This window comes from Zonotrichia leucophrys, chromosome 1A (genome assembly GCF_028769735.1).
Source record: "Zonotrichia leucophrys gambelii isolate GWCS_2022_RI chromosome 1A, RI_Zleu_2.0, whole genome shotgun sequence".
Classification (NCBI taxonomy): domain Eukaryota; kingdom Metazoa; phylum Chordata; class Aves; order Passeriformes; family Passerellidae; genus Zonotrichia; species Zonotrichia leucophrys.
The window spans coordinates 26,838,349-26,855,988 of record NC_088170.1 but is presented as its reverse complement, the minus strand read 5'-3'; the positions used below and the strand labels follow the sequence as shown (position 1 = coordinate 26,855,988).

The following is a 17,640-nucleotide window of genomic DNA, read 5'->3' as shown; positions in this document are numbered from 1 at the left end:
GAAAGCGTACAAAGTATTATTATGTAATAATTTTCTTTTTTTACTAATACTACATAATAAGGACACTTGGAATAGCAGAGAACACACACAAATTCTTCCAAATCTGAAAGTAAATGCAATGGAAAGAAATGTGGCCCAGAGTAATGCAAAACTTATAATGACTCTTCTGAGGAAGCAGCTTGGTTTTAAATTTGCAGTTCCTGTGGAAGATGCTTGTATGGCAGGCTGCATGTTACACAGTTCCCTTGCCCACAGACTGCTGAGACTGAGTGAAATTTGCCATGAATTCTCAGTTTCCCTTGTAGAAATGGGAAAATTTGAAGAAAGGGAAAACTGGGAGATAAACAAGCTCTCAAAAATCATGTCATTTATTTTCTGGTCATTTATTTCCTATAAGCTCCTGCCATAGCAGCTGACTGGATTAACTTCTTGTGACTACACTGGAAGGTAATGTCAAGTTTCCATGGGTGGTGTATATTAGAAAACCCAACCAGACAAAACAGGTGTTAAAAGTCCTGCTGGGAGATGTTTCGTGCATTCTGCTGACTTGCTGTTGCACGTGGCCTAGATTAAGGCACATTCCATATTTCTATCAAAATTATGGCACGTTTTAGGGGGTTAAGCAGAATACACTGACATACAGACACATTCAGCTTAACTCTTTTGTAGCAAACTCCTCATTATTTGCAATAGAATAATTTAAGGAGCCCTTAATAAAAGTATCTATCAGTGAACCATGTAGCTTCATTCCAGAAAACTGTTCCAAACTAAGCACTGACTTTGTAATAAGAGACCATATATGAAAATTAAAAACTGATTTACTGAAGGCATCTGGGGAGAATTTTACCTTAGAGAATAATAACTACTGGTATGTAGAAGGCCTCCCAGGCAAAAATTTTTAGGAAATGATACAGGAGTTATTTAATTATTAGTTATTTTTTGAGGAAAAAATGACAATCTTATTTAAAACTGAAATAGCTTCCACTTCCTTTTCCAAGAGATGTTAAGAAACACGCACATCAAATTCCTCCAACATGCAGTCCAAACATGAAATATGACCAGTAAAACCAGAAACGTGAAAACAAATTAACTTCTCAAGTACTTGGAGAATTCAACAGACATATGTACTGACCTGCTGATAAAAGAATGTATGAGGTCACTACTGAGGTCAAAGCATAAGCTGGGGTGTGTATTGTTTTTAAGAAAATGGTACAGTGGGAATTGGATCCCTTCTGGCGTAAATTACTGTCAGCCCTGTCAGGAACACCAAAGCAATAATAAGTGCTGCAAATTTTTCACCTAGCTCCTCACTTGGTGCTTGAAAAACTTAGAGTGAATGTGAGATCATTTCTGTAATGGCAAATACAGAATATAGTTTGTTTGTTTCTGCCTGTACATATCAGCATGTTAATGATTTTTTTAATATTTATTTTTATTTTATTTAAATTAATATTTTTAATTTAAATAAAAAACAACCCTAATCATAAATTTTAGATGGCCAAACAGATCATTATAAGTATCTGCCTGTCATTTTCATGTAAAACAAAAAAATGCTCTATCCACAAACACCAAAAATCCAGCACCACATAAAAGAATGGTGTGATAATGGTGTGAGCTTTTTTACTCACTCTTCTTTCTGTTTCTTGTCTTGTCTGCATTTGCTCTCCCCATATACAGTAGTCTCTCCCCATCTGCTCTCCCCTTTTTATACAGTAGTCTCTGCAGCAGACATTGTAAAGCACAAAATCCAGTAATGGTAATTTCTGAAATGCTTTTGCACTACCATAATAGAAATTGTGAGAAGAAAGTTTTGGATTTTTGATTGGAATATAGTGCTGGGTTTGAACTCAGAAAACCATGGATGTATTTCAATACATTGCACAAATTTGTTAGAAAGCGTATGGCTGCACAGCAGAATGGATCAAAAGAAAAGACAGGGCAAAATTCTCTTTGAGTGTCTGCAAATAACTTGCTACTTCAGGATTCATCTCTATAGGCCACCACCACCATGAAAGAGCCTTATACATGCACTAAGAACACAAAATTGAAGATAAATACTACCCTTTAGGGAGTACCCTTTAGGGAGGATCTTTTTTTTAAGGCAATGATAAAAAGAACTATGTGTTTAAACACAGTATTTCTTAAAGCAATGCTCTACTCCAGTGAGCCTTTTTACCTTTTTTTTTTTTTTTTAAATTATGCAACACTTCTGATTCAGCAAGGTACCAGTGTCTAAATATTTATGGAACTTGGCAACTTCTGAAAACTGGAGTGCAGTATGAAAAAGCACGCTTCTTTGAAACAGAGGAGCTTCTCTCCATTAGGTCAAAAGAGAGTCTACAACAGAGTCTTCATTTATTAGATTTAATTAAACCTTTGAAAGAATTCCAGTTCTCTCCTTCACCACTACTTAATGCATAGCAACTTCATTCAGCTCACTCAAAAAACCAGCTTTTAGAAATAAGGGCAGTACAAGCAGTGACGGAATTAATCATTTAAAAAATAAGTAAACAAGTAAACTACAAGGCATTTCACTTCATCTCTTGAACTTTGCAACTGGAATCCATCCAGATGCACTGCGTGCTTTCTGAACGCTCCCTCTTGACTGCACCAGAAGTCATAATGCTACAGCTTGTGCAGGAGAGACACTAACAGTTAGCTCCTGTCCATCTGGCCTTCTGATTTTATAAACATTCAAAGTTTTTTTTAATTAGATATATTTTTTCATATTACCCTGGGAATAGTTATGGAATTTATGGAACATACAGTATTTGTAGAACACTGAGCTCATCAAATGAAAAGGGATAAAAATACTTGTTATAAGCACCCTCTAAAAGTACAGCCTAGAGTTTTCTGTAGGACTAAGGTTATGTGGCTAGTCCTCTGGCTGGAAATTAAATTCCTTGGGAAGATATGAATTAGAGAACATAGGTTACTAGCTTTCCTCTATGTTTAGTTTTTATATTACTTACTCAAATTGATCTAAGCCCTAAAGAAAAAGACAAGAAAACCTGATGGTGAATTGACACCACAGGTTATTAAAACCATTCAGATTAAACCAGATGGCTTTAAAACCCACAGGGATAGTACAAGAGACTCACATTCAGGCTTTCACTTTTGCTAGTGTACCTGAGCATTGCATTTCAAACCATGTTTAGCATACGTGGGAATATAAGACCATGCTGTATATGTTTTCATGCCATGCTTCTAAACAGCTTTCATGCTTGCTCATTTCTGCCCTTTTCTCATAAATATGATAAGAATTTTCCACATTTTCACAAGATCTCAAGGCTAGATTCTTGGTCAGGGACAATAAAAGCACCTGGAACCAGAGAAGGCAGTGGGGTATCTGCTTGTAAGCTCAACAGGGTCAGATTTTTTTTCTTGACTTCTCAGCCAAATGCTATAAGAGAAATATCAGAAGTGCTCAAGCATATAAAATGAAGCCTTAACAAGCACTTAGGGCTTGTTGTCACATCACTTCCAACTGCAGTCAATGAAGTGTAAAGTGTGGGAGGAAACAACTTTTTAAATAGTCATCCAAGTGTTTTAAAGTTCCAAAATACTGCCAGTTTTACTTGAAGAAAAGAAAAAAAAAAAAGCATTTTAGAGGAACTTTAGAGGGGGCACATATATTGAAATACATTAATTCATACGATGCAACAATCTAAATATTTCAAAACTGTTTATGCCAAGAAATCTAAATAGAAGCTTTATATATACAAGAACTGTGAAAACACCCTTGCACATGTGTTTACCCTGGAGTGTTACTGCTGATCTGTCCATGAACTAAGTAAGAGCTCTCACCAAAAGAAAAACAACAAATACCTAATTTAAAGTTGTTATTGGGCAGAATTACTGAGAAAATCTGTGTGACAGGCAAAACAGCTGACAGGGCTGGGATGCTGGTTAGTTAGTTACGTGTACAGTTAGAATACAAAATACTGTATCTGACTCTATGAACTAGTATTTATGAAAAAAAATAATTAACATGAACTATTACATGCAAATAGGTCTCAGTTCTTAAGTATGGAAACCAAGGGAAAAGAAAATTCTTGTGGTGCTTTTTTCCCCTAAAGGAAAAAGCCATTTGTACAGTCCCATTGTAATTCCAAAGAAATACTGAAGAATCAAGAGGTATGAATAATCCAAACACCTTCTATTTAGCTGCCAATACAAGTCTAAACAAAATATAATCTAATTGTGGTAGAATTAAAGACTGCCAAAAAGTACAAGCTAAAATACAAATATATTTCACTTTCAGGAAGACTTTCAGATTCACCTTTCAGAACTTTGCAGGTTTGGTGTTGATCCAGGATGCCATCTGAAAGAGTTGCTTGGAACTGCATAGGTAAACAAATGCTTTTAAGTTGATATAAAGAATCAAAAAGGCAAAAAATATTTGTGATCAGTTTGTAAGACTGACGATAACCTTGCCTCAAAAAAAAAAAAAAGAAAAAAAAAATCTTGGACAGACGCTGAAAATAGATGCTGAAAATGAACCCTGCCCAGACTAATACATATCCAGACACGGGGCCAACTTAAAATAAGTTCAACTCTAAATAAGTAAACCTCTGATTTATGTCATATGGTCATCTGTTGATCATATGGTCAGCAGACTCCTCAGACTAGGAGTGTTTTAAATAATTTCTGCACATCAGATAACTGCCAAATAAATTACTGTATTTATATTTATACTATTTATTTCTGCTGAAACAAAAATGGTTGTACTGTATTCTAACTATTTATGTATTAGGTTTCAAGTCATAGTGGATTTAAACAGACAAGTTACATTAAAATATAAGGAGATTGTCTTAATATTTTAATTCACTTGATCAAAAGCCTTTACACGAAAAAGGATTAGTTTACACTGTTGAAATAAGCAGTCTTTGTGATAATTGCTTGTCCTACAGTTAATTTAAGCCAATTTACCCATCTGTACCTTAACAGCATTGTGTATAATAAAGTTTATATTTTGAATTAACATCAGTATTTAAGTCCAGTTCAAAAATTGTCTAAATTTTTACTAAATCCAAATTTCAGGTGCCTTATGCTATCTGGTGCCACTTCAGAGTGGTCAGATCCATGGGCTCTTGACAGCAGGAGAAGGCTGCCAGAGCAGTTATTTCAATGGTGAAAAATCTGTAACTACTCTTGATCTGGCCCATGGCTGTGGGGACACGAGACATTTTTTGGCAAATACAGGATGTTTCATTTTGGCATTTCACGGAAAATATGGTGATTACAACAGTAGTGCATAAATATACACTGAAAGAGCAGGCAAGGAAGTACATTCTAACTCCCTAACACTGTAATTTTAGATATTGGGATAAGAGGAGGAGAATGAAGGAAAAAAATGCCAGGGTCAATTGTTCTTTTTAAGTCACTCCTCACATTGTCATTCTCAGAGAGGGAATATTGACCTGATAGACCACTGCTGTGTGCCAGTCACATGTGCCAGCAATAGCACGTTGGGGAGAGGCTGCGAGCGGAAGGGATTTGCAGCAGGGTTCAAAGAGGAGTTTGTTCTTGGAATAAAATTAATGGCAAATAAGAGCACAAGGTTAGGTGGGTTAGTATGCATAGGAGTCAAGGAACTCCAAAATGGTGAGTATATAAAAGACACTGTAAAATCAAGCAGATTTGGCATTCTTTCCATGAAACCAGTTCACATTAAGCTGCAGCAGATGCAGGCAGCTTCTGTTCCAGCAAAGATCAAGGGCAGAGTGAGAAAATACATCTGGACAGACCATAGTAGTTTCAATAGGCACCTACTTTCATTCTTTCTCTTCCTTTTCTAACACTGTAATTGTATTGTATTCTGGAAGTTAATACAATACTGTCAAAAAACCAAACTTTTTAAGGCAACAATTTTTTTATATTTTACCTTCTAACAGGAGAGCAGGGAGAGGGTGTCAAGACTTTCTAATGTACACCATAATTTTAAATGTAGTTAGACAGGATAACTTTTGCTGCCACATTAGTCTGTAATTAACAACTAGATTTCTAGGACATTCTGTGTTACTTTATTAGCCTCATGTCTTGCAGTCTCTTTGCTGTAAGACCAAAGTTTTAAATACCAGGTATGTAGAGTGGCTAAAAGACGACGGAGAGCCCAGTACTGCCACCTAGGCATAATAAACCACACAATACCTCCAAAAGCTTGATCATTTGTTGGATAGTATTTATTTTAATTTTAAACATATATAAGTAGTATAAATTACAAGAAGGGTGTCTTCTTTCTTCCCTTCTGCAGGTAAACTAACAATACAAACCCTGTTCCACCCTAACATTGCTAATTCCTTTAATTACTATGGAAGCCACAACTTGTTGCTTTCTGGCACCCTCTGCTGCTTTACACATTACACCACAGTCAGCATTTTATGGACAGTTGCACAGTTCCTGTGTCTCCTTTAAACCATGTTCCCAGTAGTTGCATTTCCCAGCCCAACCAAGTAAAAGCTGATGATGCTCCTACCTGCTGTAGGAGCACGTAGGAGCAAATGTGCCCTCATTTATTGTTTGCAAATGTTAATGCTTAATTCTCAAAATCTGTCTAGTAGCTCTAATCTAAACTTAATCTGTACTCACCCTAAGGAACAGAGATGTTAGTTCTAGTAAATCTGTAGAACAGCGGCCATCTCACACTCTCACAGATGTCCAGATAATACAGAAATTCCAAGAATTTAAAAACTCCTACAAACTTTGATTCAAAATGAGAGGTAGAGAGACTTAAATACCTTTGAAAGTGAGTAAAATCATTGAGTTCAATCAGAACTGCACAAGGTACTTTACAGAGGTGCACGGCCATATGTGCAAGCCACCCATTAAAACACACGGTCACATTGTTTCTCAAGGGACTTGCATGCTTACTCAAGCCTCAGAATTCTCCACTGTCAGGAGAAACAGTGGCAGATTATTTTAGGAAGAAGGATGAATAAAAGGCTGGGTACTTCACCTCAATGTTAAGAAATGTTCTTTTGTGAAAAATCTACCTCTCTGCGGAAACTCAAAGCTCTACAGACACAGAACAATAACCTTCTCCAAATAACATACAGCACTCAAAATTATGAAAGTCTAAGCAGAAGTGGGGGTGATTAGAAAATATTTCAATAGAAGTCCTCAGCTATAACTATAAGAGAACTGGCATTTTGCCACAGTTCCAAAATAATCAGACATTTGAAAAAAACTAGAAAGCTGACAAAATCTCAACATTACCAGAAAGCCTTGTTTGGTTATACTGTAAAATAAAACCACTTCAGATACATTGTTTATTTTCTTGTTCAGCTTAAATATGCATTTTTGCTGTTCAGCTAAATATAAGGCACTTTCTTCTCTATTTTTAAATCCAGTAAACATTCTAGACATTCCTGGTATTTTTATAACATACTCTCCCTATAGAAGACGATAAAAATACACCATCATGAAGCAGACATATTTACTGTAATCTGCTGCTGCTATCTGGGAAAAGTCTGTTAATATCTTATACCACAGGTACTTTCTAGAATGTATGTCATAGTCAATTTGTGTGGATGTATTTAACTGCATGTTTATGTTTAGAATTTTCATTGTATTGCTATTACTGGAGGCTTCAAGGCCATTTATTCCTCACCTCTTTGTCTAAGCATATGCATTGCAAATATATATTTGTTCTATTCCAAAACTCCAGGGAATGTTCACATGACATTTTTGAAGGGGAGGAAAAAAAAGAAAAAAAGAACCACCAAAAAAGCCCAACTAAAAATTGAAGAGCATGGAAAGTTAATTACAGGTGGGTGAAACAGAGACTGTAAACTGCATCTTTTCAAACAATAAATACTTCAAAGTGTACATCACTCATTAGTTTTCAAATATACTGCCGCATTTAATCTCTGTGTGTCCTCCCAACAGAGTTTAAGTCAAGTTTCTGATTGATTTACATTCCTGAAAAACTCAGCTGAGGGATGGGGAGAAGAGATAGACGGGGGAGGTGGTCATATCTCAGGGGCTTGAGTGGCATGTTCCAGATTGAGATTGAGGGGAGCTGGGTTTCAAGGAACTGCAGGGGGGAGAGGGAGGAGGAAGGCACTGTTTGAGGGAAAACAGGTGACTTTAAGGAACAAAAAGATCTTTTAGTGTTTCTGAAGTGTCTACAGAAGCAAAGTGCACAAAACCCTAATTCCAGTCCTAACCAAGCAAACTCAACTATAACCTAATGACTCAGTAGATTTCCTGGAGACTGTATGAGTATTCATCACAATAGATGTACTTTTCATTACATGATTATTTCATTAACATCTAGATGAGTTATTCTCTTATGATTCTACACAGTAATAAGACAAGGGATTTGTAAGTATAAACAAAAGGCTAATAACAGTGCATGATTTATCCTTCATGAATAATGTACTTCTAGCCTAGTAAAATAACACTCAGGATGTGTTACTGCAGCATTTTCTTTTATGGCTTCAGACAGTCAAATGTGAGTGACTCAGGGGAATATGAATCTCAGTGCCTGACACCAGTGAGTAACTCAGACCTATTCTGTGAAGAGGGATTGTTATAAATCTTGTGGTACTTTTAATGTTCTCAAATGTAATGTTCTAAATGTAAAGAGAACTGCTTGTTTCAGTGTAAAATAAAGAGGCCTCACAAGAAGTCAAACGAGAATCAAGCAATATCAAAAAAGGAGATTATTTTGTTGCCTTTTCCTCCCCTGCCTTTCTAAGACAGCAACATTCTTTAGGCAAGATAAATGAAGGGTTCCATTCTTTATTCACTACTAATCTCACACTTCCAGCAGTTCTTCCATCCTTTCCTCAGCTTCCTTGTTCTCTCAGAGTAAAAATATGCTAGGTCTACCACAAAAAGGCATCTGTTATTCTGTCTGTCCAGCTGTCATCCCATCTATATATTCTCTTAAATTTGTTCAGTTCCTGGAAATTTTAAGGTTTGTTTACAAAAGCATTTAGAGTCACTCCTCTTCCAGTTCTATGCTAAACCAGTTTGCCTCTCATCTTACTGAAACTGGCTGTGTTAATATCAACAAAACTTGAACCAAGAATTCAAACATCTACACCCCTGAGATTCAACCATTGTTAACACCTTTAACCTAGCCCTTAGAGAAATCATTCTCTTTCTTTCCTTTAATTTCTCCATTCATATAGTCACAATTATTCCAAAAATGTATTCTCATATAGACTCTCCTTATTCTCTTTATCTTTCTTCTTTTGAGGTTATATATATATCTGGTCCTGATACACTAATTTTCATTTTTACTCTAGCCATTATGTCAAGTTAATTTCATCTGCAAACCAACAAACAAAAAAATTAAGGTATACACTAATGAAGATTAATAAAGAAGTTACTTCCCCTAACTGTCCTTCAGTTTGCATTATCTATTTGCATATTTTCACTGTACTTGTATCTACATGCATTGCTTTTTGCCAGAGAATTTTTAAAATTAATCCTCTGGCACAGAGGATTACATAAAAAAGGCATGAGCCCCCTGCAAAGGCATACACAAGTTTATAAAATGGCTTTGTTGATGTCTAAAATAAACAAGGAAACTCCAATCCAGAAGTTCAGCTTCTAAAATTTTGTCTTGCACTCATCATTCATGATTCAAGAGCTTGGAATATGGGAGACTCCAGTGATAGTTGACTTCAGTATTCACTGAACACCAAACAAGTTACAAATGCTCTGAAGCCATCTTGTACATTGTACACTGAGCAGTGGATTGCAAGGGTCTGGATGTGTCAAACATGCTCAAGAAAGTCTTTCCTCAAACAGCTGAGGACAATCACTGGGTAAGGATGTGGGAATGGGATTAGCTCCTAAAAAGCAGATCACACCCTGAACCTACCTAGGAAATGAGAGGGCTTGTCTAAGAAAGCATCTTCAGAAGGCTAGTTAGGACATGCTCCTGGCGATGACAGTATCGGGCCCCTGGGTTCTGGGAATCCCAGAGGGGTTAAAAGTTTAATGTAAATCACCTACCTAGTGAAGAAACTCACAAAGCACAGCTAGTTAAGCAAAAATATATACTTGAAAATGGGAAATCTGAATGTGTATCAGGTTGAGGAGTGTCATTTCCCTCACAGAAAAACATCTGCTTATATCCTTTCATAATGGAGCTGTATCAGCCTTGTCTGCTCTTCCACACAGAGCTGCAATGTTGCAAGTCAGGAGAGAACAGACTGTGAAGAGAAGTGTTTGTCACCAGTGTGGCTCTAATGTGTATTTAACCCACAGTTGCCCTCATAAAATTTTTATTGCATGAGACTTAACTAGGCCAAACCACAAGAGTTGGATTCAGAAATGTGTAATTAACAGGTAAGTAAATCCTTGTGAGGCAGGACACCAAAGAACATATAAGCTGTGCACTACCATGACCTAATTTTCCCAGGGAATGGGAATCATGATGCTTCTGCCACCACTAAAAAAGTCCAAGGAAGAAATGCAATTGATGGGAGCTTGCTGACTTTTGGGGACAGGCTCATCTACACCGAGGGCAATGTCCTCATGAAATTGCCAGCTGGACAACAATCTGGATTGAGGCTGCAAAAAAGTGTAGACAATATGGTCTGAATTTAACAAAAAGGGAGTCATACGGATGTCGAAAGGGGCCATATAGGTGTCACTGCAGGAAGACACTGGCCCACACATTAAAGGAGCTGGGGTTAGTTTTCAGAACTCAGATTTAATTCCCAGTTTCCCAAGGGACCATATTTCTTCACCCAGCCAAATTTCTGTATATATTTCAATCTATTTCGCTTGCATGGAAGGCTCACCTGAAGCTGCTCCAAAGCACAGAAAGTACATCTTGAACCCATACAGCCAACATCACCAACAACTGCACCAGCAAAGCCAGGAAATTCTTAATACAGTTTAAACCTGTGTAGGGCAGGAAGAGCTCACATGCGCGCCCACTTGACAGTTAACATAGGGATGACATTTTCAGGCTTCCTGTTCCTCAAACACACAACCATACCACACACATTTTCACATGGAATTCATGAACCTTAGTAGAACCCTCAATTCTTACTTTATACACAATTATCCTGTTTTGCACAAACAATTTTTAGACACAGAATATCATGCTGATGTTGTCATCCTTGGATATTGACATTCATGGACATGGATGGTGCTATTCCACAGTGTCTGCCCAGCACATCCGTGTCAGAGGAAGTTTGAAGGACACATGGCACATTTAGCAGTTGGAGTTTCCACCCATTTATCCTGTCCACAGGCTGACTCCTTGTTAAGAAAAGATCTGCATGCACCCCATCCTCTTCCAGCCTTGTCCTCCTCCAGAGAAAAACCCAAGCATACCAGCAGAGCCAACATGGGCTTCTGTGGGACTACAGGAACACTACGGAGCACACCGAGCTCAATAAATTACAAAGCAACATCTACCAGTTTATACACAGTATTCTTGTCTGTCTTTAGGCTTCAGACACTTTAACTTTCTCTGTCACAGAAAAAGCTCCCTGGTTAAGCAGAGACTGATTCACCTACTCTTGTTACCTTCCTCTTGTTAACAAACACAACTTTTCTTCAGTCTCATACAATAAAGCAAAATTTTTGGCATTCTTCTGTCTTTTTTTACAAAACATTCTAAACTTAGCGTCTTTGTGAAGGCATTATTAATGAAATCAAGAACTCTGTTGTAGAAATTATCTTGTTAGTTCTAAACATAGTCACACCAATTCCCACTTTTATAATACATACTGCTGCTAACTGAAAATTCGCGCTAGTTCTGATAACTAAAGCTTTTTAGTAAAGATTCTTATCAATATGGCAATGTTCTACAGCTCCAACACCTTTTCTCTCCTCCCTGTTTTCCAGGAGGAACAAGACATGTATTATTAGTGAACTCAATTTTCTCTGTGGGACAGCAGCATATCTATATTCTAAATCATAAAATTACCTTTGATGCATTTTGGGTTGTAAAAACTAGTAGAAAAGTGTGCTAAAGATCCGACTGACAAAAGAAAAAATAGTCTTCATTAAGTGCATACAACAACACTAGGAAACTCTTTAATAAGAAAGGTTTCTCCAGCACTATCATAACTATGAGAAAACCCCTGCTGCCAACAAAAATTAAAGACGCTTTTGTACCAGGATGGATATCAGCAGAGACAGTTCTTGTGGGAAGTAGCAAGAGCTAATTCTAAAAAACACCTATTAAGGCAGCATTGATCTCTGAAGGAAAAATGAACTTGAAGTGCAATAAACTAAAAGTTTTTGTCACCTTTGAATTTATTTTACCATTTATGCCACTGACAGCACTGTAAACTATGTGAGGAAAGAAAAGAAACATGAGTTTTGAAAAAGTCACTAGGGACAAAACTGAAAATCTCACCATTAAAGGATTTTCAGTCCAGCACCTTTTTATTCTTTTGCATTTTCTCCAACTACTCCAGCATGGACTGAATTGGTATGTTTTGTGTGATTACAGTGTGTTTGATGTGATATGTTAAAAGCTGAAACACTGGAGATTTCCCATTATGTTTATCATTTGCTCAGGAGGAAAAAAAACCCCAAACCCTGAATGCTTTCTCTCTGAACAATTAGATAAAAGCTTTATAATGTATTTTCTACCAAAAAAAGCTATCTCACTTTTTCTAATGATGGGGGAACTTAAAACAGAAATTAAAGAAACAAATGAGTTATAAAGAAGCAGAAAGGAATTAGCTTTGGATTTTATCAAAAGATAAACCCATAATTTTCTAAACAAAGATGATATGAAATGTCCTTAATTGATAGACTTATAGAATAATCTATACAAGGAAAAGATAAAAATTAATGTGGGATTATTTTCCATTGAAGGGATTCAACAAGATAATGAAAAAATAGAAGTTCTATATTGCTCCTTGGAAGCATAACTGTAAGGAAAAAAATAACCAAGACTCTACATGACACTCCGGACAGATATGTGCTGCAATACACAGAGGTTTAAAGCCTTATTGTATTTACAAAAATGATTCATAAGTAATACTAAAATCTTTTCACCACAGTAGACTGACCCAGCAAACAAGCAAACCTCCCAATTTTCTTTCTAATTTAATTTACTTAAAACTTCTGAGGTTTGAATATGAGATAATTTATCCCCCAGTACATCTCAGATACTCAGGTTCTGTGTGCAACATCAAATGGGTTAACATAATGAATCCTGGTAAAGTTAACTATGCAGAAGCTGGGTGCTGCTGGGCTGCCCAGGTTTTTAGTTGTTATGAACTTGGACCTATGGAGCCAATTCAACTTGTCTGCAAGTATTTATACATCAATGCCAAAATGAGCACAGCGCACAAGACATTGCAATAGAACTAACTAAAGAAAAACTAAGTATTTTATATACATTTAAAATAAACATTAAAATATGTTTACAATTTAAATTCAGTAACAGCTGAACTGAGATGCCTCTTCATGAAAGATGTCTTTATGAAAGATTATGCCATTGGCATCATTCACTTGAAAGATGATTCCATTGGCAAGAGGAAAACCAAATTATGAGTGGAACAGACTTTGGGAGTATTGGTAGTGATTAATTATGAACTGGTATCAATATCATTCACCACAGAGAGTATCAAGAATTTCCAACAGCAGACAGTCCATGTCAGTGCTCCCTAGCTTTTTTTAAGCTAATAATAAAATATCTTAGAACTCCTGAAAATGGCTATCAAAGGCCTCCTGGAAGGGTATCAAATGGCAGATGAATAGAGAAAACATTTCCCCTTAATTGCAAGTTATTAGAGCAAGGATTATGAAAACATATGTTCAAGAAGAGGGTAGTGGGATTCTTGAGGTTTAATAACTAAAAAGTTTTAAATTAAAGCAGTGAATGAATGGCTAACAAATGTTAATAGAGTATTTTGACTGTTGCTGGTTTGATGGCTGATGTTCTAGCATGTAGTGACAGGACATATTGCTACATGCTGGTGTATGACAAACATACATCATGCAAACTAGCTTTGACTACTTTTATTTTTTTTTCCCCTGCATATCACAAACATCTCAAGAGTCCACTGCTATAAGGAGAAGAGAACTGCCCTACAATTAGCTGAGCAGGCTAGCAAAATTGAGCACTGCCAAGGAAAATTACCTGAAAATATGGTAAAATTGTGTCTTTGGCTAGGTTAAACCAGTGCAGAGCTCAAAGGAAACAAATGGAGAGCAGGCTTAAAACCTGGGGTCTCAGAGAAAAACTGACAAGTTTGAATTACTTTAACTTCAGTACATTTTAAATTTCCTAACTCAGTTAAGAAATCAGCAGTATAGAACTGGTATGTGAAAAGTCAGGAGAATAATCTGATCAGTCTGTAGAGATAAAACAATTCAGTAAAGTGATTGTGTCAAAGGCAGATAAATAAATATATTACTATGAAGTTAAAGTGGCTAAATGTGACACTTTAGTCACTGTGCAAACAATGATGCATGACTATGCACAGCAGCTTTCAAAGCACCTGGTTTGACACCCAGAGCACCTGGGACATATTCTTTGGCCTGGCTGAGCTGTGGCATGGGCTTGTGGGAGAAGAAAGATGGAAAGATGGACACAAGGAGAGCCACAAGTACCGCTGCACGATGGGCATGCACTGACCACGTTTCCTCCATAGCTGCATGGAGCTAGAGATGAAATCAAGATTCCCTTTTCCACATAAGAATGCAACAGGGAACATACACCAATGTTGTTTTGGAGATACAAACATTGCTAGAGTGGATAATTCTCTCTGTAGCTCATCTTTCTGTCATGGAAATGAAGCTCGACAGACAACAGAGTGGTGGGTCCCTAAGCAGTCCTAGATGGCCGCTGACCACTTACATAACCTTGGGAAATCACACCCCTTCCCTGGGCTTTTGTGCCTCCTTGTTTGTCTTGCCTGTCTGGAATGGCAAGTTTTAACATGATTGAAATAGAGAGTGATTATCTCTAGATCTGTGTGTGTAATATTAGAGTTCCACGCTGGAGTTCCCAAAGTTCTCAGCCAGGGCCACTAGGTGCTGCTGTAATATGAGTAATTAAAATAATAACTATTATTAAGGAAATTGTGTGTGTTCTTTCTATGGACTGTTTGAAAAAGTCTGAAAGTTAGAGAAAAAACTTATTCTAAATCTGCACATTCTTTGAACAGTAAGAACAAAAAGACCTCATTATTCACTTCACTAGTACCCTTTTGACACTTTGCAGAAAAAAGCTGCAAACAGCTTCCACCTTTAAAAATGCACTGAAAAAAATGCACTTTTTTCTGTTTAATTTCTATTTAAACCCAGTTTCAGCAGTTTACCATTATGCAAGTTCAACCAAATCACTATACTCCAAAATCCTTGCCAGCTACACAATTATGCATCTTATTTATATATTATTTGAATGTGAACAGAAAGGCAAAGACCTCAGCATGGGAGAACATGACTTGGATTGCAAATGATTCAATAAATGAATAGTGATTTTACTGAGGCTCAGATTTTGTGTCTGTCACTTTCACAGTATTCTAAGGAGGTTTCATCTTATTAAATGTAGTTGACTAGCCATAAACACAGTAAAAGATTAATAGGACTCCATATGAATCACAGTCACTAAATGCTTCTTGTCTGAGAGTATTAAAAAGTCTTTAGACAGCTGCCAGCTATAGCTCAGAGAGCTATATGACTAAAGTGCTATTTCTGAAAGCCTTGGAGTCATCAAACTGGACTTCACAGTGGACAATCCAAAAGGCTATTTATATTTTAAAAATAATTTGGCAAGTGCTGTTTATCAAACCAGTTTTCCAGACACAAAGACTCCACTTAATAATTTACTCTTGGATTCACTGTCCTTAAAATGAAGCTAAATGGAATTATTTAGATCCACAGAAGAACAGGTCTGATAAGGCAATTCTAGATTAATTAGAAATGATGAAGTTTTGCTGCCAGGTTATCTCAAGATCCAAAGTTAGCATAGAAACAAAGTTAAAAACATTAAGCATGTGTGGAAAATAAGTATCAGGAACCTGTATAAGAATTAGGACTTTATGGTAATAATGGGACAGAATATTCATATTTTATATAAATCCTTATTAAAAAACATTTTAGGAAAGTGGAGTGGTGCCAACACAAACTAAAAATATATTTTATTCTTACCATTTGAGATTGGCTCCGTGGACAGCCATTGATATCTTCAACCTTTTCATTTGCTAAACAAAAACAGTGAGGGGAAAAGCAAAAGTAAACAATGAGATAAAAGTTTCCTTTCCAACCCCTGGTCAAAAAAAAATTTAAAAAAAAGAAAAAATAAAACTCAAACCCAAAAACCTAAAAATCAAAACAGAAAAAAAAAAAAAAACCTGAAGAAAAGCAGAAAAGGCACAGCAATAAAATGCAGAGGGTTTTGTTGACAGAGAGCTCTTTTCTAAGTAAAGCTCAGTCTTACAGTAACAACACTCTTGTTAGCAGCAGTTGCTTCCATATGCCAAATCATGCAAAGGGGGAAGTGCGAAGGAGGTCGCTGCTAATTCTTCAGCCCCTGCAAAATAACTGCTGACATAAAATCTTCCACAATTGTCTTTGCAGGGTCAGGATACAGTTTCAAGGCATCCCAGAAAGTATGAGCCACTCCAACTAACAAAATGCACACATGGGAGACATATGGTTTAATGGAGCATTCATTTCTGACAATTCAAAGTGTGTAAGATACAGTTCTGGCCATTTAAAGTATGGTTAAACAGCAACTTCCAAACATGCTCACATAAACATATTTTTTAATTAAGACAAGGATGAACCACACAAATATCAGAGACATATGGACCCAGTCAAATTGTATTTTTCAGGGTTCATCTTATTGTTAAATACATTCAACTTGAATTATATACTCCCCCATGCAAGGAGTCAGCTCACAGTGCTCCCCTCAGCCCTGGTCTTACCGATGATCTGGATGATTTCTGCTAGCAGAACTCCATCTGCAATGTCCTGTTGCAAATCCTTGATCAACCGCTTGTGGCCAGATTTTGCTAGGTAGTGGTTAGCCCAGTCAGTGTAAATCTGCAGAGCAGAGAGGGAGGGCAAGGGGAAGAGAGGGAAAAAGACAATAAAAAGTCTTAAAACAAATGTTGGCTTACATAGCAGAACTATTCTGGAACACATTCCCATTTAAGAAGTCAGCACTAAGGGAAACAATTTTAATGTGTTTTTTGACTTTTTTTTTCCTCCCTAACGGTCATGCCCCTCCCCCTGCCATTCTCTGTTTTATTTTAGCTTCAAATGATTCAGGCTTTCATGAGGGTTCAAACTTGCTGTGACCAAGCAAAATTCCCCTTATGACTGTAAAGGAAACTCCTGTCGTAAATCAATCACATCTACCAAAATTCCACCTCCCACCACATTTCTTACCTCCACACAAGCCCTGCCAACAGCATTCATACTCTGGGGCTGCCTAAGAGAAAGTGATAGAAGAGACGTGTGCCTGTGTTTGTGTAAGGATTAATTGGGGTGTCACTGGTGTTCCTGCACCTGGTGATGCCTCTGTAACACTTTATGCAGTAATCACGGTGTCCCACTGCCCAGGGACAGTTCATTTACCCCTTGCCTACAGTTCAAAGTGCTCTAATGTGCACAGACTGAGAGTGCCAGATGAACAGTAGTCGTATCACTGGAATTAGAGCACATATATTCTGGAATATGCTGTGC

At 36.9% G+C, this 17,640-nt stretch overlaps 1 protein-coding gene across 7 annotated transcripts in view; it reads right to left on the bottom strand.

Annotated features, from left to right (window-relative positions):
* The window catches only part of NAV3 (neuron navigator 3), a 468,550-nt gene that overhangs the window by 164,412 nt on the left and 286,498 nt on the right, over nt 1-17,640 (bottom strand). For all 7 annotated transcript variants that reach the window (XM_064701983.1, XM_064701980.1, XM_064701982.1 and 4 more), the window contains 2 exons: nt 16,878-16,995; nt 16,099-16,151 (listed from right to left, as the gene is read on the bottom strand). In XM_064701983.1, the coding sequence (XP_064558053.1) occupies nt 16,099-16,151; nt 16,878-16,995 (171 nt within the window). The remainder of the gene's footprint in view (nt 1-16,098; nt 16,152-16,877; nt 16,996-17,640) is intronic.